General features: G+C 39.6%; 1 protein-coding gene across 6 annotated transcripts in view; it reads left to right on the top strand.

Annotated features, from left to right (window-relative positions):
• Positions 1 to 21,462, top strand: part of SIK3 (SIK family kinase 3) — a 238,369-nt gene that overhangs the window by 101,657 nt on the left and 115,250 nt on the right. For all 6 annotated transcript variants that reach the window (XM_066245405.1, XM_066245380.1, XM_066245415.1 and 3 more), the window contains exons 2-3: positions 11,491 to 11,607; positions 17,083 to 17,146. In XM_066245405.1, the coding sequence (XP_066101502.1) occupies positions 11,491 to 11,607; positions 17,083 to 17,146 (181 nt within the window). The remainder of the gene's footprint in view (positions 1 to 11,490; positions 11,608 to 17,082; positions 17,147 to 21,462) is intronic.

Genomic DNA, 21,462 nt, shown 5'->3' with positions numbered 1-21,462 from the left:
AGTATTTAATTTTTGGCTGTAATTAATTCATATCAATACCTTTTTTCCTCAGATGGGAAAATTTGCCACTGTTTTATGGATTATATTGACATTCCTTAAAATGATAGAATGTAACTTTTCCCCACACATTTGCATGTCTTAGATTATCTATAATCCAAATGGAGCATGTCCTTCCAGGTTTAACCATTTTAAACTTCATAATATTGCATATCTTAAATGTATCCTGTGTACTCACTCTCTACCTTGCTATGATGCCTAATTCTTTGATTTTAATATTAGGAAAAGAACTGTCAATAAGGTATGAGATAAAATACAGTATAGATGAATTCTATCGACACAGTGTATGCACAGTACTATACAATATGGATTGGATTTGTTGCACTCCTTTCCTAAGTAGAAAATGCTTACAAAGGATATTTTTGAAGTTCTGCCATGAAGAGAGATGGCCTGATTTGAGAGTCTTGAAACTGGTACTTTTGGATTCTGCTTACAGAGAGCCAGGCTAGGAGAATACCTCAGAGTTAAGCTATCTAAATTTAGTATCCAAAACTATTAATTTCTTTAATTATGAAAAGAAACCACAGATTGCATAATGGCCTTGGTATTTTGTTGGTGTGAAGAGATGATCTCAGAAGATTTGTAAGCCTGTAGTGGGATGTGTGTGACTTGTGCCTTTTTTCTGATTTTTTTAATCTCAACAATCTTCGACACATTTTTGAAACTGTAGATATCCTAAAGTAGCAAACCCAAATCAGGGCATAAAGCACCCATTTTTGCCAGTGCCAAAAGCATATTTTGTTTAGCTTTCTAATCTGTGCTCCAAAGTTTATACATAACAAATTCTAACCTCTGTCAAGTTCTGTTATGACCCAGAGAGGAGTTGAGCAAAGATGAAGAATTTGGAAATGCATGCTGTTTATAGGGTAAATTAACTTTGGGAATTTGCTTCCATGTGGCCTTTCTCTTCATGGACCTCTGTGATGTTCAGCAGGCTGTGCTGGAATGGTCATGCTGCATAAGATGAAGAACAATAAATGGTCTGTTGAGTGACTTGCTCATAAGTCTCCTATCCATGCGACTAATAGCTGTAATAGCCATTCTTCCTCAGGATATGAGATTTGCTGTCATCTTTTTGAGAATATGGTAATTTGTAGCCGTTGCTCTCAGCATGTTGGGGAGATCTAACATTTAAATGCTCTTATCCCATTGGCTTCCCGCTCTTTTTATTTAAAGGCTCTTATTCCAGTGGCTTCCTGCTCTTTTTTGTTCATGAGCTGCTGCTGCTGCTTTTGAGCCCAGACTCTAATTTACAGTGAGGGGCATCTGTTTCAAAAAATGCATATGAATATTAAATCTGGTTAATTCGTTTCCGTTTTGTTGACGAGAACTTGAATTTATCTCTTCTTATAAGAGTGACACTGGCCTCATCTTTTTTTTTTAAACCTTAAGATGTTGGTTTTAGAAATACAGTGTGTCTGTAAAGTCATGGTGCGCTTTTGACTGGTCACAGGAAAGCAACAAAAGACGATAGAAATGTGAAATCTGCACCAAATAAAAGGAAAACCCTCCCAGTTTCTGTAGGATGATGTGGCAGCATGTGCGCATGCACAGCTGATGACATAACACCATGTATACAGCGGAGCAGCCCACGGCCATGCCAGTCAAGATGTGGACGGTACAGTGTTCAGTGTGTTCTGTGGCTCGTTAAATTCGAATCCGTGACCAAAGTGCAACGTGAATATTGGTGCGTTTATAATGAAGCGCCACCACATAGAAATAACATTACTCAGTGGAATAAGCAGTTGAAGGAAACCGGCAGTTTGGTGGAGAAACCCCATTCTGGTAGGTCATCAGTCAGTGACGAGTCTGTAGAGGCTATACGGGATAGCTCCCTAAGGAGCCCTAAAAAATCTGTGCGTGAGCCCACATCGAACTGCACTGAATAGGTTTGAAACTGGGAGAGATTTTCGTTTATTTGGTGCAGATTTCACATTTCTATTGTCTTTTGTTGCTTTCCTGTGACTGGTCAAAAGTGCACCATGACTTTACGGACACACTGTAGTTTATTTTTTTTCCCCCTTTGTTTTTCCTTTAAATCAATAAAACTTCCTTTTTCATAGGTTGTGGTACAGTTTTGAACTATGTTTAAAATATGTATGGGGTATAGACCTTAAAAGGATTTAAATGATATGAATAATCTAGGGCAGAAATTAGTACTGTATGTCTAATAAATTTAAGTCTCAGATTATTTGCTTTACAGGAAGTGTGTTAATTGTAGATATTTTCCAGCCAAGTAATATATGCTATTTTACATAGCTTCCTTTATAAAGTAAAGATGTAATATATAAATTATTATTTTTTTAATAAGAGAAATAGCTTAAAATGAATGAAGTCCTGGCCATTTGGCTCAGTGGATAGAGTGTCTGCCTGGTGTGCTGACGTCCCAGGTTAGATTCCCAGTCAGCGCACACATAAGAAGCAACCATCTGCTTCTCTCCCCTCCCCCTTCTCTCTCTCTCCTCTCATAGCCAGTGACTTAGTTGGTCCGAGCATCAACCCCAGATGGGGGTTGCCAGGTAGATCCCAGTCGGGGTGCATGTGGGATTCTCACTATCTCCTCTCCTCTCACTTGGAAAAAATAGAAAAATGAATGATGAATAATTTCTTCTTCAGTAGTATGGTGGATTAGATGTGCAGAGAAGCCCCTTCATGTTAGAATATTTTTTAAATGTTTATTTTATTGATTTTAGAGAGAGAGGAAGGAAGAGAGAGAGACAGAGATAGGAACATTAGTCTGTTCCTGTATGTGCCCGGACCAGGGATTGAACCAGCAACCTCTGTGCTTCGGAACGATGTTCTAACCAACTGAGCTATCGGCCAGGCCCATGTTAGAATATTTTTAACTGAAGAAAAAATATGTGAATACATATAAAATATATGTGAAATGCTGGAGCTCGTGTAAGGAAAGCAGTTGAAAGCCCTGAAAGGCTTAGGAAGCTGGATTTCATGAGGTAGAGGAAGCACTGCAGGTGGTATTTATCCTGGTGGTTTCTTACACAGCTAAGAGCAGAAGGAAGGGCAGGAATAAAAGAATAGTGTCCAAGCAGAGTGGGAAGTCGTACTGTTGACTACCCATGTCTGACAGGCCCCAGAAAGGTGACTGCTCAGTGGGTGAATAAAAGAGGCCCTGCCCACAGACACTTGTTTGTTGATGTCTTGGATTTGCATGGAGAGGTGGGGGAAGTCTCCCATGCAGCTGCCTAAGCAGATGTCAGCGCTCACACGATTTTACCTGTGAGGTTTGGAAGTATCTGAATTGATAGCTTAGCTGAAAGTCCTGCCAGTTGATTGTGATCCTCAGTGTCTGGGAGAATCAAATTTAAATCTCTGATTTGAAACACACTGTATAGACAGGCCTGACAATTTCTGTAGATAAAGCTGCAAGACGTGAATTTGCATAAGAAAATAAGCAGCTGAGTTAGATATGGCAGATTGTACCAAAGATGGCTGCAACAATATTTCCTCACCCATGTGCTCTTTCAGAACCTTGCTATTCTACCATCAAGAAATAGAGTCTCATGGACCTTAAAGAGCATTTTATGAATTTGACTCCAAAGGCAAGGGAAGTGAAGGCAAAAATAAATGAATGGGACTACATCAGACTAAAAAGTTTTTGCTCAGCAAGAGAAACTGATAACAAAATAAACAGACAGCCAACTAAATGGGAAATGATATTTTCAAACAACAGCTCAGATATGAGCCTAATATCCAAAATATACAAAGAACTCATAAAACTCAACAACAAACAAACAATCCAATAAAAAAATGGGAAGAGGACATGAACAGACACTTCTCCCAGGAAGAAACACAAATGGCCAACAGATATATGAAAAGATGCTCATCTTCATTAGTTATTAGAGAAATGCAAATCAAAACTGCAATGATATACCACCTCACACCTGTTAGATTAGCTATTATTAACGAGAGGTAATAGCAAATGTTGGAGAGGCTGTGGAGAAAAAGGAACCCTCATTCACTGTTGGTGGTAATGTAAAGTAGTACAACCATTATGGAAGAAAGAATGGTGGTTCCTCAAAAAACTGAAAATAGAACTACCTTATGACCCAGCAATCTCTCTACTGGGTATATACCCTCAAAACTCAGAAACATTGATACATAAAGACACATGCAGCCCCATGTTCACTGCAGCATTGTTCACAGTGGCCAAGACATGGAAACATCCAAAAAACCCGTCAATAGAAGACTGGATAAAGAAGATGTGGCACATATACACTATGGAATACTACTCAGCCATAAGAAATGATGAAATCGGACCATTTACAACAAAATGGTGGGATCTTGATAACATTATACGGAGTGAAATAAGTAAATCAGAAAAAACCAAGAACTGCATTATTCCATACGAAGGTGGGACATAAAAACGAGACTAAGAGACATTGACAAGAGTGTGTTAGTTATGGGGGGGGGAGAGGGGGCACAAAGAAAACTAGATAGAAGGTGACGGAGGACAATCTGACTTTGGGTGATGGGTATGCAACATAATTGATCGACAAGATAACCTGGACATGTTTTCTTTGAACATATGTACCCTGATTTATTGATGTCACCCTAGTAAAACTAATAAAAAAAAGAAATAGAGTCTCTATTTAAGAAAATTAATTCAAAATGAAATGAGGTGATGTTTTTGGAGAATGGCAGGGTATTATTCCCATTTAAATTAGTGAGATTATGCTTTTATTATAAATCATATAGGTCTTAAAAGTCTATATAACAGCCACATAAACATGTTGTGTTTTTTTTTCTCAAAAAAGAAAAGAAAAGAAATAGATTCTCTGGCCTGACCTGTGGTGGCGCAGTGGATAAAGCGTCGACCTGGAAATGCTGAGGTCGCCGGTTCGAAACCCTGGGCTTGCCTGGTCAAGGCACATATGGGAGTTGATGCTTCCAGCTCCTCCCCCCTTCTCTCTCTGTCTCTTCTCTCTCTCTCTCTCTGTCTCTTCCTCTCCTCTCTAAAAAATGAAATAAAAAAAAAAAAAAAAAAAAAAAAAAGAAATAGAGTCTCTGTTCTGGTCCATTAAGCCCAGCAGGCCTTAGTGACTGCTTTGATCAAGAGTATGACAGAAGTGGTATTATGTGATTGTGAGGCTAAGTCACATAGATGCCACACATTTCTTCCATATTTTCCTGGGCTGCTTGTTCTTGGAGCCCATTACTATGCTGTGAATAACCACATACAGTTCATCAAGAAATCACATGGAGAGGATCAAAGACCTTAGCCCCATAGTACGAAGAAAGCCCCCAGCTGACAGCCTTTACTAGCTTACCATCCTTGTGAGTAAGCCATCTTGAAAGGGGGTTCTCCAACCTCATGTCAAGCTGCCCCAGAGCTGTCCTTTCTGAGCCCTGGACAAATTGCAAACTTATGAGCAAAGTAAGTGATCATTGTTGTTTTAATCCACCAAGTTTTGGGGGTGGTGTGTGACACAGTGGTAAATAACTCAAATATCAGCAATAGCAATCAATCTTGTAAAAACTATAGGTTTTAAAGAAATAAAGGAGGGGATTAAAATATATGATAAAGAGAACATCAAAATTGATGAAGACATTAAAGAAGATCTCAATCTGAGTAGAGCTTCTAGAAATAAAAAAAATCATAAATGAAAAATACAATGAAAAGATGCTACGATTGGATAGAATTGAAGGATGAACTGGAAAATAAATCTGAGGAAAATTTCCAGAATTTAGTACGGAGAAAGAAGAGATGGGACATACGAGGTTTGGTGACATAAAGGATGACAAAATACCACATACTGCTGATTTAGCGGTTCCTAGACTTTTTGATCTTACATTCTTCAAAATTATTGAAAACCCTAGTTACTTTTATTTGGGTTACACTTATAATTTGTTCACATTTCTGTATTTATGTTATAGTTCAATAAAAATTTTTTTTAAAAAGGAGATGACTCCATAAAGACAGTGAAAAGATAAGCCAAACATGAGACGATGTACCGACAAAATTTGTTATCCAAAATATAAAAGAATTCAAAAAAGAAAAATGTTTATTTCACAGAAGCAGAAATAAATGATCCTTGAGCATAGAAGACCCTGAACCTTTTTAGTAATGAAGGAAATACAAATTAAAAGTAAGTATTTATCCCTCACCCCTGCCAGACTGAGAAAAATAAAAAATAACAGTTGTTGGAGATGACGTGGAGCAGTGGGAACAGTCTTCGTAGTTGGATATCAGAAGTGATTTGGCTTTACTCCCTGACTCCTAAGTAACCCTAGTTAAACTCTTGCACTCACGGCCCAGGAGACGTGTAAAAATATTGAAAGTACCGTTCTTAATAGCTAAAAATATGAACAACTCAAATGTCTTAGCAACTGTAAAGCAATAAATAAGTTTGGTATATTTATAAAAGGATTACTATTTAGCAAAAAGCAAATTAGGTACCACTCCGTTCTTCTTTATGTTGTAATATTATAAGGATAAAAAGACAGTTCAGCATAATAATTAGAACTCTATTTTCATAAACTTTAAGAATAGGCAAATCTAAATGGTATGTTTTTTATGATACATGGTAAGATTGTAAATAAAGGCAAAGGAGTGATAACAAATTTTAGGATAGTGGATATCTTGAGGTGGAGGTAAAATGGAGAATCACATAGGAACTATGGTTTATGTGACATATTTCATAGTAAAAATTTTGATGAATGTGTTTTTGAACCCTGCCGTGATTCTAAAGAAAGAATTTTGGTAATGTATATGTTCTTAATTAATCTTTTGGTAGGTGTTATTGCACTTGAAATCCTCCAGAAGATATATTTTTGAATTCAATTCACAGTTTCTTTATGTCAGTCTTGTTAAGTAGGGAGCATGCCTAAGAAGAAGATGAGCCTGGTCTGTGGTGGCACAGTGGGTAGAAGTCGCCGGTTCGAAACCCTGGGCTTGCCCACTCAAGGCACATATGACAAGCAACTACCATGAGTTGATGCTTCTCAATCCTCCCACACCCCTTTCTCTCTCTCATCTTAATAAAATCAGTAAATAAAATCATAAAAAAAAAAAAAAAGGCCTGACCAGACGGTGACACAGTGGATAGAGAGCGTCAGGGATGCAGAGGACCCATATCCGAAACCCCGAGGTCACCGGCTTGAGCGCGATCTCATCCAGCTTGAGTGGAGGCTTACCAGCTTGAGTGCACGGTTGCTGGCTTGAGTGTGGAATCATAGGCATGACCCATGGTCGCTGGCTTGAACAAGGGGTCATTCACTCTGCTGTAGCGCCCCCCCGCCGCCACAATGAAGAATTGATGCCTCATCTCTCTCCCTTCTTGCCTGTCTGTCCCTCTTTCTATCTCTCTCTCTGTCTCTCCCTGTCTCTGTCACACACAAAAAGAAAAGAAAAGATGAAACTTGGAAGATTTATCTACAAGTTTAAGTCGTGGTTATATATAGCTTTAGATTAAGAAGTCACGTCTCTTATCTGTGTTGAAATTAGCTTTACTATTATTAAAAACAAAAGACTGTTTCTTTGTTTTTGTTTTGTTTTGGTCAGCAGTAGAGGCACTCTTTTGCCTGTATCCCTAACCTCAGCCTGCTATTTATTAAAAATCTCCATGCATTGACATCTCTTCCTTTTCTGAAGAAATGTGAAACCCAGTAATTATACACAGACCTGACCTACTTTGGGGAAACCAAAGGACAAAGAAATTCTACTTTCTTCATGCTTTTTTGGTTAAAAAGCAGAGATTTAGGGAGGTGAGGGTCAAAACTTCCTATATTTATTTTTCTTTGAAGACTAACACATTTTATTCCTATCCCATATATTAGAAATTTCCTCATGTAGCCCTGGCTGGGTCACTCAGTAGTTTAGAACGTCGTCCTGATACATCAAGGTTGCAGATTGTGGGTTGATTCCTGGTCAGGGAACATACAAGAAACAACCAATGAATGCATAAATAAGTGGAAAAAAAAGTCTATGTTTCTCTTTCTCTCTAAAACCAATAAATAAAATTAAAAGTATTTTTTCTCATGTATATGTGTATGTTGCTTGTAGACTAATGGACTTGATGCTGGCGAATCCTTTGCATGTCTGCTGACTATATGCCTTTGAGAAAGTAAGGATAAAAGAATCTGATGGTTTATTTTTAATTGATCAGGGGTTGCGACCCACAGGTTGAGAACCGCTGCCTTAGTTGTTCATTGATTGCTTTCTCATATGTGCCTTGACCGGAGGCTATAGCAGACTGAGTGACCCCTTGCTCAAGCCGGCGACCTTGGTCTTAAGCTGATGAGCTTTGTTCAAGCCAGATGAACCCATGCTCAAGCCGGCGACCTCGGGATTTTGAACCTGGGTCCTCCGCGTCCCAATCCGTCGCTCTATCCACTGTGCCACCGCCTGGTCAGGCTATCCCAGCATTTCTTTTTTTTATTTTTTATTTATTCATTTTAGAGAGGAGAGAGAGAGGGAGAGAGAGGAGAGAGAGACAGGGAGAGAGAAGGGGGGAGGAGCTGGAAGCATCAACTCCCATATGTGCCTTGACCAGGCAAGTCCAGGGTTTCGAACCGGCGACCTCAGCATTTCCAGGTCGACGCTTTATCCACTGCGCCACCACAGGTCAGGCTTATCCCAGCATTTCAATCCACCAACCTGCCTTAGAGGTCCTGCTGGTCAGTTTTTTCCACTGTAGAATTACATCCCCCCTCCCATGTTGTTCTCTTTGGAAGGACAGCACTAGAGGCACATGCTTTTGATGCCATTTTTTGTAGTTGACAAAAGTAACTGAGTACTGTTGAGTCGGGTATGCTCACTGTCTCCAGTGGAGAGCTGAGGTAGTTTACATAGAAGGATCTGCTGGTCTACCTATAAATAGTGCCACAGCTTATTCTCAGGAAAGCTTCAGTTCTGTTCTCATGCTTGAACTTTGTTTTTGAAACTCCTATGTTTCAATAAATTGTGAAACTGTACTATACGTTGTGAAAGTGATTTCCTTGGCCTAGAATTTCTTTTAGATGAGAGTTACCTACTTCCTAATGAACCGTTAAGGTTTTGGTTTCCAATTGCTGTGTAACGACTTGCTACAGCTTAACTTTTTAAAACAGCACGCATCTACCTGTGTCTGTGGGTCAGGAGTCCGGTGCAGCTCAGCCACGTCTTCTGCTCAGGCCGCCTACAGGCACATTCAAGGTATTAGGTGGATTGCTACTCATCTGGAGGTTCAAGTGGGAAAGAACTCATTGCTAAGATGGTTCAGGCTGTTGGTAGAAATTATTTTCTTGTGGCTTTATGACTGACTGTTGTGTGGAGGCTGTCCTCAGGTTTTAGAGAAGTTGTCTATATTCCTTGAATATGTGTATCATTATGTGTGAGTGGAATCATTGGAGATTGGTCACTTTAGGGGTTGTCTGCTGCATAACTTACATGGCTTCTGTAAAGAATATTTCATTCTTAGTAGGACTGTATTCCGTAACTCTGTTTTGGTGAAAGTTAGCTATGGAGTACATACCAAATACCAGTTTTACCTGTAGAGTTTGTTGTAGTGAAAAGAATAAACCTATAATAATTTACATTATTTTAAATGAAAGAATGTATATGTGTTCATGGAGTAAATCAGCAGAAGGTGAAGAAGTTGGAGAGGAGAGGGAGGGAGAGAGAGAGAGAGAGAGAGAGAAGGGGGGAGGAGCAGGAAGCATCAACTTCCATATGTGCCTTGACCAGGCAAGCCCGGGGTTTCAAACTGGCGGTCTTAGTTTCCAGGTTGACAGTCTATCCATGACACCAACACAGATCAGGCTGTAATATATTTTCCCTGTTCTGAAGTTATCTGTCATTTATTCTTTTATTAGTGAGTTTTCTATGTTTATATTTAATAACACATCACTATTAAATCTAGTTTTCAGAGGCAGCAGAAATATAGTGTAGTCAAGGCTCAGGCCCTACAGTTTATCTGCCGCCTCCACTATTTAATACAGTATGACCTTAGCGGATTTCTTTGTTGGGGTGTGTAACAGTTTTAAATGGGAATAATAATATCTATTTCATAAGATTATTGTGAGGATTAAGAGTGCTTATAATTATTGTTCATTTTTTCAAGGGTGATTATGGTTTCATGCTTATGTGTTAAAAATAGTGAATTCTTTTAGAAGTATCCAAAGGTATATTTACACATGATGTATATTTGAAAGTTTCATAATAAAAAGTAAAAAGTAGCAATGCTTTTGGCACATACAAAGTGCTCAGTTTATTTTAGCTTTTCTTATTACATTTATCTTTAGTATAAATATATTGATGACCCAGGTTTGAAACCCTGAGGCTTGAGTACAGGTGCACCAGCTTGAACGTGGGGGCACTGGCTTGAGCATGGGATCATTGACATGATCCCAAGGCTGCTGGCTTGAGCAAGGGGTCACTAACTCAGCTGGAGCCGCCCCCCCCCACCCCCCACACCATCAAGGCACATAGGAGAAAGCAATCAATGAATAACTAAGGTGCTGCAACTATGAATTGATGCTTTTCATTTCTCAGTTTCCCAAGGTTAATAATAATATGGAGGGTTGTGACTTTTCAATGAGTTAGTACTTGCAGAGCACCAAGAATTATTCCTGACACACAGAAAATGTTCAGTGTATGGTCACTACCACCACCACCATCATCTCTACTGTTACTGAGTTACTCAAGCACCTGTTAAGATGTAGAACACATCTTTGGAATTTCTGGTTGAACCTTATTAAATGATCTGTACTTATAATATGTTTATTGTCTTAATAAGAGGCCCTATGTGCCATTCTCTGCCCCAAAGCCTGATTTGCCCATACTGCAACCACATCTATAAGTAATGAAGTGCTTTGTTATTAGGTTTTACTGGAGAAGCAATTTAAGAAGCGGCTGAAGACTCATCAGCTTTTTGTTCCTCTGAGACAAACTTGCTAAAAATCCACTTGCTGTCTTTTTTTTTTTTTTTTTTTTTTTTGACAGAGAGAGAGAGAGTCAGAGAGAGGGACAGACAGGGAGAGAGATGAGAAGCATCAATTCTTCGTTGTGGCACCTTAGTTCAATGAGTGCTCTCTCATATGTGCCTTGGCCGGGGGCTACGGCAGAGTAAGTGACCCCTTGCCAGCAACCTTGGGCTCAAGTCAGTGACCTTTGGGCTTAAGCCAGCGACCATGGGGTCATATCTATGAACCCACGCTCAAGCCAGCGACCCTGCGCTCAAGCCAGCGACCTCGGGGTTTCGAACCTGGGCCCTCTGCATCCCAATCCGATGCTCTATCCACTGCACCACCACCTGCTCAGGCTCCTGTCTTTTTAAAAAGAGTGAAATGCATTTTCTTCATTGACAGTCTGTAAATAAAATTCTGGCAGCTTGTGTTTTGTGGACTATAATGTTTTAAAATGCGAATTAATTTTTCCTTAATAAAACTGGCTTTAATTATGCATCAGAGTAAATTTTCTTCCTTTGTTATCAGGTTGCTATCAAGATCATAGATAAGACCCAGCTTGATGAGGAAAACTTAAAGAAGATTTTCCGGGAAGTTCAAATTATGAAGCTGCTCTGCCACCCCCACATTATCAGGCTTTACCAGGTGGGAACCATTGTGGCTTATTGTGTGGCAACAAAAACTAGCTTTTGAAAAAAAATGTGAGCGGGTTAACATCTACTACAACTTTTTTTTGTCTGTTTGTCGGTTCATCCTACTACTTTCCCTTTCCTTTCATCCCCTCTTCAGTGCTCATGTGTCCTCTGGCTGTTTCCTACTAAGCTCACCCTACTGAGATAGATCTTTTAAATTTGTTCTTTAAAATTTAGATGCCATTCTTTTTTTTTTTTTTTTTTTTTTTTTGCATTTTTCTGAAGCTGGAAACAGGGAGAGACAGACAGACTCCTGCATGCGCCCGACCGGGATCCACCCGGCACGCCCACCAGGGGCGATGCTCTGCCCACCAGGGGGCGATGCTCTGCCCATCCTGGGCGTCTCCATGTTGCCACCAGAGCCACTCTAGCGCCTGAGGCAGAGGCCACAGAGCCATCCCCAGCGCCCGGGCCATCTTTGCTCCAATGGAGCCTTGGCTGCGGGAGGGGAAGAGAGAGACAGAGAAGAAGGCGCGGCGGAGGGGTGGAGAAGCAAATGGGCGCTTCTCCTGTGTGCCCTGGCTGGGAATCGAACCCGGGTCCTCCGCACGCTAGGCCGACGCTCTACTGCTGAGCCAACCGGCCAGGGCTTAGATGCCATTCTTAGTAAAAATGACACAAAAAGATCATTCAGAAGATGATGAGAACTTACTTATTTAGATCAGAATTCTAAAACAGAATGGGTAACTCAAAAGGAACAGAGAATTTTGAGAGATGAAAAGTTAGAGATGAATATAACATTTTAATAACATAATTTAAATACTAATTTCTATGATAATGTTATGAATTATGATGGCAAAAGCTATTTTAAGTATGGCTTATTGTATCAGTCAGAACCTACCTCTTTTTTATTCTAGTAGGGTCCTGACTTAATTTTTAGTTTTCCAAGGTAACATTTGATTATTTTGGTAACCAAGAGATTGAGTCTGTATAAATTACAAAGACTTGTAATTTAGTTTTCTTACCTTCCCCAAAACGTGTGTTTCATATCATCACCAGAAATGATTCCCTAGGCTTGCTGCAGCAGTAAATATCATTGCTGGGATTTCAAGCCAGATAGGAAGGGAGGGAGGATCTTGGTTTAGCAGGCTGGTGGAAGTGATATTTTGGAAGAGGCGGGGCTTTGGTGTGCTTCTCAAATTGCATTGTATTGGCAGCCACAAGCTCAAGCTCTGCTTCTGCATAGAGCTCACTGCTTTCTAGAACAGCCATTACCTAATTCTTCAGGAAGTGGCCACCCACCCGCTTCATTTGCTGCTGTTAGTCTGAAGTAAATGCTTACTGGCCTAGAAGAAATAGCGTTGTGATGTTAGTATGTGTGATTAAGTCTACAGCTATAGGGCCCTTCTCTGGCTTCAGCGACTCACGTAATGAAAAGAACTAGATCAGCAGAGCAGACTTGTTGAAATTTACCAGACTAAATTATGTTGAACCACACCTACATTGTGTCCAGAAGCAAAGCTAGAAAAGCTTACTGGTATTATCTGAACATTGGTATCTGCAGACTCAGAGATGTCTAACCTCTACTTCCTTCCTATCCTGATAGACTGATTAAACTTCTTGACCTTACTTTTTAAAATAATTCATCTTTATATAATTATAGGGTTGACCTTCCTCAAGAAGTTAACTTACAGGTATTAATCTTACAACTGAATTCTGCAAGTTTTCCTTTCTTACCCAGGATTTCATTAGCCTATAAAAATTTCCATACTTTCAGCCCTGACATTGAACAATGCTCGCTTTTAAGCTTTAAGTTTGCTCTCTGGCAGATATTATTATTATTTCTACTTTATTTATTTATATTTTTCCGAAGTTAGAAGAGAGGAGGCAGTCAGACAGATTCCTGCATGTGCCCGACTTGGATCCACCTGGCATGCCCACCACATGGTGATCTGGGGCGTTGCTTCGTTGTAACCAGAGCCATTCTAGCGCCTGAGTCGGAGGCCATGGAGCCGTCCTCAGTGCCTGGGCCAGCATTGCTCTAGTGGAGCCTTGGTTGAAGGAAGGGAAGAGAGAGATAGAAAGAAAGGAGAAGGGAAGGGTGGAGAAGCAGATAAACTCTTCTGTGTGCCCTGACCAAGAATTGAACCCAGGATTTCCACATGCTGGGCTGATGCTCTGCCACTGAGCCAACCAGCCAGGACTGGCAGCTAGTATTATTAATAGGGATTCTGAGCTGCCAGGGTGAAGGGCTATCAGATTGTCTTCCTATAGTATCAAGGGAGTTTTCAGGTCATTTGCCAAAGCTTCAATCTCCTCAGGTTTATAGAATGGGTCAAATACAAATGAGCTCTTGAACAGTTTAATAATAAAAAAACATTTGCAGGCAGTAAAAGGCCTGGGGGCTAAAGGGGTACCTTACAATATGACATTTAATTTTTTCTGAATACCTGCATTTATTTAGAGCACTTTTTGTTATATAAATCAACATATAGAGAGAGCTTGCAAGCAATACCTATACTAAGCAAAGGGCTATCTCACCAGTATAGAGTTGGTTTTTTTTTTTTTTTAATTTTGTTAGCTGCATTTCTGCCTTTTTAAAAAAATTTTATTCATTTTAGAGAGGAGAGAAAGTGAGAGAGAGAGAGAAAGAGAGAGAGAGAAGGAGCAGGAAGCACCAACTCCCATATGTGCCTTGAGTGGACAAATGCAGGGTTTCGAACTGGTAACCTCAGCATTCCAGGTCAACGCTTTATCCATTGCACCACCACAGTTCAGGCCACCAGTATAGAGTTTTTTTAAATTAAAGAGAAAAAAGAATGACACAGTTATTAGATTAGAAAATTCAATTAATACGCACTTATGCAATGGAGTACCATGAAACCATTGAAAAAGAAGAGATAAATCTATTATAATGCAAGCTTTGGCCAGGTAACTCAGTTGGTTAGAGTGTCATCCCAGTACTACAAGGTTGTGGGTTAATCCTCTCTCAGGGCAAAAACAAGAGTCAAGCAATGAATGCATAAATAAGTGGAACATGAAATTGATATTTCTCTCTCTCTTTCTCTCTCCCCCCACCCCCCTCTTTCTTTCTCTGTGTCTCTGTCTCAAATCAATCAATAAAAAGAATTATAATGCATAATACTGTTATGTTAATGTATGAAGATGTCAGAGATAAAGTAACTGGGAGATAATTTAACAAAATAATTAACTATGAAGTATAGTGAAAGTCTGGAATACCCCAAAATGATAACCACTGGCCACACATGGCTATTGAGTATTAAGATGTGGCTAGAACAAATGAGGAACTGAATTTTACATTAATTTGAATGTAGAAACTGAAGCAGTTTACAGTTTAAAAACTCTGTTGAAGTGATTTTGGATATATTGGGGTAAATAAAATATTAGAATAAATTTCACCTTTTAAAAAAACTTTTCATGTGGTTACTAAAAAAGTTAAATCATATGTAAGGTTCATATTATATTCTGTTGGGCATCTAGAATGATCTAGAATAAGCTATTAGTAGTGTTTCCTCTGGGGAATACAAAAGAGGGGCCTGGGATAGGAAAAGAAAGCCTTTGGTCTTTGTTTATATACTGAGTATTTAAAATATTTATAAAGAGCATATATACTCATATATTATTTTTAAAATATTTAATGAAAAGATCAAAAGGAAGAAACTCATAACACTGAAATTTTTTAACATACCAAATATTAGCAACATATATAATCATAATTCTTATATTTAGATATTACATGTTTATATAATTATAATTCTACTATATTAAATATATAAATGTGTAACAAATATATATAAAAATATATTAGCAAAATAGAGACCAGGACAAAATGCAAACGAGTAGTTTCTGTTACTTGAAGTGTTGAATATTGACATTATTGTCCCCAGTTTTGATAAAAGGGTAATGGAAAGTTAATTCTTTTTTTTTTTCCTTTTTTTTCAGGGACAGAGAAAGTCAGAGAGAGGGATAGATAGGGACAGACAGACAGGAACGGAGAGAGATGAGAAGCATCAATCATATCAAACATCAGTTTCTGGTTAAGACATCTTAGTTGTTCATTGATTGCTTTCTCATATGTGCCTTGACCATGGATGTTCAGCAGACCGAGTGACCCCTTGCTTGAGCCAGAGACCTTGGGTCCAAGCTGGTGAGCTATTTGCTTAAGCCAGATGAGCCCGCACTCAAGCTGGCTACCTCGGGGTCTTGAACCTGGGTCCTCTGCATCCCAGTCCGACGCTCTATCCACTGTGCCACTGCCTGGTCAGGCAGGTTATTTCTATTTTTTTCCCCCTTTTTGTATTTTTCTGAAGCTGGAAATGGAGGCAGTCAGACAGACTCCCGCATGCGCCTGACCGGGATCCATCTGGCATGCCCACCAGGGGGTGATGCTCTGCCCAGCTGGGGCATCGCTCTGCCGCAACCAGAGCCATCCTAGCGCCTGAGGCAGAGGCCACAGAGCCATCCTCAGCGCCCAGGCCAACCTTGCTCCAATGGAGCCTTTGCTGCAGGAGGGGAAGAGAGAGACAGAGAGGAAGGAGAGGAGGAGGGGTGGAGAAGCAGATGTGCACTTCTCCTGTGTGCCGTGGCCGGGAATCGAACCCGGGATTTCCGCACGCCAGGCTGACACTCTACCACTGAGCAAACCGGCCAGGGCCTATTTCTGTTTTTAAAAACAACACAGCCATATGATTTCTGGGCAGTGTTAGAGTAGTTCCAGTTATGTTTTTTGTTTTGGTTAGATTCTTTGAGGAGCACTTGAGCTTCAAGCGATCAGTGTTTGAACTTCAAGTTCTTGTCAGCTTCTTTGCCTCTCAGTGCTGTGGAGTTTTAAGAGTTTACCAAGGCCTCGCAGAACAACAGAAGGACTATCTCTCTCAAGTAGTGAACATTTCCTTTTTTTTTTTTTTGTTTTTTTTTGTTTTTGTTTTTGTTTTTGTTTTTTTTACAGAGGCAGAGATAGACAGGGACAGACAGACAGGAACAGAGAGAGATGAGAAGCATCAATCATCAGTTTCTCGTTGCGCCTTGCAACTTCTTAGTTGTTCATTGATTGCTTTCTCACACGTGCCTTGACCGCGGGCCTTCAGCAGACCGAGTAACCCCCTGCTGGAGCCAGCGACCTTGGGTCCAAGCTGGCGAGCTCTTTGCTCAAGCCAGATGAGCCCGCGCGCGACCTCTGGGGTCTCGAACCTGGGTACTTCCGCATCCCAGTCCGACGCTCTATCCACTGCGCCACCGCCTGGTCAGGCAACATTTCCTATTTTTAAGAACTTGGAGGAATGCCTATTTCCCCCTCTTTCTTTTTAATAACATTTATATTTGTCCACTCTTACCAATGTTTTAAGTTTTCTTTAAGCAGTAATCATTATTTTTATCTCAAAAGACAATAGAAGAGTCATTAGTTTCTCTCCTATGATGTCAGCCTGTCATTTGTGTCATTGTCTGTTCCTTTCCTGCCTTTGACCAGGTTATGGAGACAGAACGGATGATTTATCTGGTGACAGAATATGCTAGTGGAGGGGAAATATTCGGTAAGTACATTTATTGCATTCTTTAAACAGCTATTGAGCACACTGTGGCAAACCTAAAATAGCCGTCCGATGCCTTTGTCACTTGAGCAGCTGTCACTTGTGCTGTCCTTGAGTGCTGTCATTTTCTATCAACAAAGTTATTTTAATTATTTTTATGCACCCATTTATGTCTCTTCATCATTTTAATTTCCTTAGTAAAGGTGTTTTGTTTATTTCAATCAGGTGTGGACAATTCAGACTAAAGATCTCTAAGAACAAACATTCCTTCTGAACATGTGACTGAGGGTCTTTCCTATTGCCAGGTTCTAACTGGGGTTCCCAAGGGTGACAGAGCTCCGGCAAGTGTGTGGCCTCTGTTGTGTGAGAAAGAGCCACTTGTAGCAAGCAATCTTACCTGATTGTGTTCTTTAAACTTCGTTTAAATATAATAAAATAATTCCTTACCATATGTTTAATAGAGCCCTTGATGATTCTTATAATTTTGGAGGTTATATTTTCAGTAGCTATTTTTTTCCTTAACACTTAGCACAACATCAGAATTAAGCAGGAGATTTTGTTACCAGGAAATCTGACTTTTCAAGATAGTAAAAACTGGCCAGAAAAAATTTTTTTTTTTTTTACAACAGTGATAAATGGAGCCATGTAGAGGTGAAAGCTAAACTTTCAAGGCTAGATTAACATGTCCTTTTATTTTTAATTTTTTTCCTTTTGGCAAGTAGCTATAGGGAAAGATTCTTTTTATATAATCAGGTTTACCTAGTTTTTATTTTTTTTCTGATTTTGTTTTGATTTAAATATGGATAGTAAGAATTAAAATTTTTTTGGTGACAGAGACAGAGAGAGAGGGACAGATAGGGGCAGACAGACAGGAAGGAAGAGTGATGAGAAGTATCAACTCCTCGTTGAGGCACCTTAGTTGTTCATTGATTGCTCTCTCATATGTGCTTTGACCGGGGGGTGGGGTAAGGTGGGAGTGAGGGGCTAGAGCAGACCGAGTGACCCCTTGCTCAAGCCAGTGACCTTGGGTTCAAACTGGTGAGCTGTGTTCAAATCAGATGAGTCTGTGCTCAAGCTGGTGACCTCTGGGTTTTGAACCTGGGTCCTCTGCATCCCAGTCCGATGCTGTATCCACTGCGCCACCACCTGGTCAGGCAGAATTTAAAAACTTTAAAAATATTGGCACTTGCTAATTTAAAAGCATGAAACCACATTTATTTATTTATTTATAAATTAAATTTAATGGAGTGACACTGGTCCATAGGAACACATAGGTTTCAGGTGTACAGGTCCACAACATGTGTACTATTCATTGTGTTGTGTGCCCATCACCCGAAGTTAAAACACCTTCTGTCACCATATATTTGACCTCCTTTATTTCCTTCCTCCAACCCCTTTCCCCTGGTAACCAACTTTACTTTTGTCTTTGTCCATGAGTCTCAGATTTATAGCCCACCTATGTGTGTAATTATATAGTTCTTAGCTTTTTCTGAGTAACATATTTTGCTTAGCATAATATTCCCAAGATCCCTCTCTTGTCACAAATTGCTATATTTTATCATTTCTTATGGCTGAATAGTATTCCATTGTATATATCTATCACATCTTCTTTATCCAATCCTCTGTTGAGGGACACTTTGATTGTTTCCATGTCTTGGACACTGAATAATGGGAGTGCATGTTTCTTTTCATACCAATGTTTTTGAGTTTTTCAGGTAGATATCCAGTATAGGAATTGCTGGGTCATATGGTAACTTCATTCTTAATTTTTTCAGGAACCGCCACACTGTCTTTCACAGTGGCTGTACCAGTTTACATTCCCACCAGCAGTGAATGAGGGTTCCTTTTTCTCCACAACCTCTCTTAAACACTTGTTATTACCTCTCTGTCTTGTTGATAACAGCCAATATAACGTGTGAGGTGGTATCTCATGTAGTTCTGATTTGCATTTCTCTAATAGCTAGTGAATATGAGCATTTTTCATTTATTTCCTTGCCATTTGTATGTCTTCTTGGGAGAGTGTTTGTTTGGGTCCTCTCCCCATTGTTTAATTGGCTTGTTTGTTGCTGAGCTTTGTGAATTCTTTATATATGTAGAATATTAACCCCTGTGGGAGCTGTTGTTTTTTAATATTATCTCCCTTTTGATTGGTTTCCTTTTAGTTTTGTTGTCGGTTTCTTTTGCTTTGCAGGTGCTTTTTAATTTGATATAGTCCTGTTCATTGATTTTTGCCTTTACTTCAGATTTATAAAATGTTCTCTATGGCCAAGGTCGTTAAGTTTGGTACTTCTGTTTTCTTTTATGAAATTTATTGTTTTAGATCTTATATTTAGGTCTTTGATCCATTTTGAATTAATTTTTGTGCAGGGGTACAAACTTTAGTAAAGTTTCATTCTTTTGCATCTGATTTTCCAGTTTTCCCAGCAGCATTTATTGAAGAGGCTTTCTTGTATGTTTTTGGCTCCTTTGTCAAAGATTATTTGTCCATGTCCATGTGGTTTTATTTCTAGGCTTTCATTTCTGTTCCATTGGTCTGTGTGTCCGTTTTTCTGCCAGTACCATGCTGTTTTGATTATCATGGCTCTGTAGTATAATTTGAAGTCAGGTAGTGTGATACCTTCAGCTTCATTCTTTTTTTTGTAGGATTGCTTTGGCTATTCAGGGTCTTTTTTGCTTCCATACAAATCTGATGATATCTTGCTCTGTATATTTAAACAATGGCATTAGGAGTTTAATGGGACTGCATTAAATCTGTATATTGCTTTGGGTGATATGGCCATTTTAACTATGTTGCTTCTTCTAATCCACAAACATGGAATATCTTTTCTTTTCATTGTCTTTCAGTCTCGTAATGTTTTGTAGTTTTCAGTTTATAGGTCCTTCATATCTTTTATTAAGTTTATTTCTAGGTATTTTGTTTTATATTTTTGTTGCAATTGTAAAAGGATTTTTTTTTTCAATTAATTTTCTGAGGTTTCATTGTTGGTATACAGGAAAGGAATAGACATTTCTATATTGATTTTGTGTCCTGCAACTTAACTGTATTTGTTTATTGTTTCTTTTTTTTGTTTTTTTTTTGTTTGTTTGTTTATTGTTTCTAATAGTTTTTTGGTAGAGTCTTTGGGGTTTTCTATATTAGAGTCAAGTCATCGGTACAAAGTTGAAGTCACTTTTAAAGTGGACTCTTCTTATAGATGACGGATCAGTTGTTACTGTATGGACTTTTTGGTGTGTTAAACTTTCCCCAAACATCTTATGATTTTGTGTCTAAGACTCTTTAGGATAAGTGTGAGTCCTTTTTTAAAATGCTCATAATAATAAAAAAATCAATCATAGTGCACCTCAGATTTACTTTGCTCTTTAGCAAAACAGATTTTATTTATTTATTAATTAAGAGAGTGGTGAGGAGGAAGAGAGACAGACTCCTGCACACACCCCGACTGGGATCCATCTGGTAAGCCCTGTATCAGGTGATGCTCTGCCCATCTGGGGCTGCTGCTTTGTTGCTGGGCAACCGAGCTATTTTAGTACCTGAGGCAAACCATGGTACCATCATCCTCAGTGCCTGGGGCCAGCTTGCTCAAACCATTTGAGCCATGGCTTCAGGAGGAGGAGAGAGAGAGAGAGAGAAATGAGAGGGGGAGGGGTGAAGAAGCAGATGAATGCCTCTCCTGTATGCCCTGACTGGGAATTGAACCCGGAACTTCCACAGGCCAGGCTGACGCTCTACCACTGAGCCAGCTGGCCAGGGCTGAGCAGTTACTTTAAAAAAAATCCCTCAAAAATTGTAATGTAAAAAATCATTAAATCATTAAAGAAGTTAAAATGCGAACTTCAGTCAAAATGGCAGCATAGGTACACGTGGTACTTGCCTCCCACAACCACATTAAAACTATAGCTAAACTACAGAAGAGCCATTATTCAGAACCCCCTGAAACCTACCTGAGTGGAAGCTACATTGAGACTGGTAGGAGGCACAGACATTGATGTGTGTGGCAGATAAATATCAGGAGGGATGGATATCCCGATGGTCCCCCTGGAGGAGTGAGTGAGGTGTCCCAGCCCCATACCCGGTTTCCTAGCCCAGTGTCCCAAAGCCAGGAAGAGAAGTGCCTATAACTTCTGGCTATAAAGCCAGTGAGGATTGTGGTTGGGGGAGACAGAGGCTGCTGGAATCATCGGCAATTCCTCTTAAAGAGCCTGTATATGTACTTACCTGGACTCACTTGCTCCGAGCTCCAAAACTGGGGCAGTAGTTCAGAAAGCACCAGAGACATGTGGAGAGGAACAAGATTGTCTGGCATCAGGGTGTGTGTGTG

This window comes from Saccopteryx bilineata, chromosome 1 (assembly GCF_036850765.1).
Source record: "Saccopteryx bilineata isolate mSacBil1 chromosome 1, mSacBil1_pri_phased_curated, whole genome shotgun sequence".
In the NCBI taxonomy this organism is placed as follows: domain Eukaryota; kingdom Metazoa; phylum Chordata; class Mammalia; order Chiroptera; family Emballonuridae; genus Saccopteryx; species Saccopteryx bilineata.
Note: the sequence above shows the minus strand (reverse complement) of the source record. Positions and strands in the feature narration are given on the sequence as shown.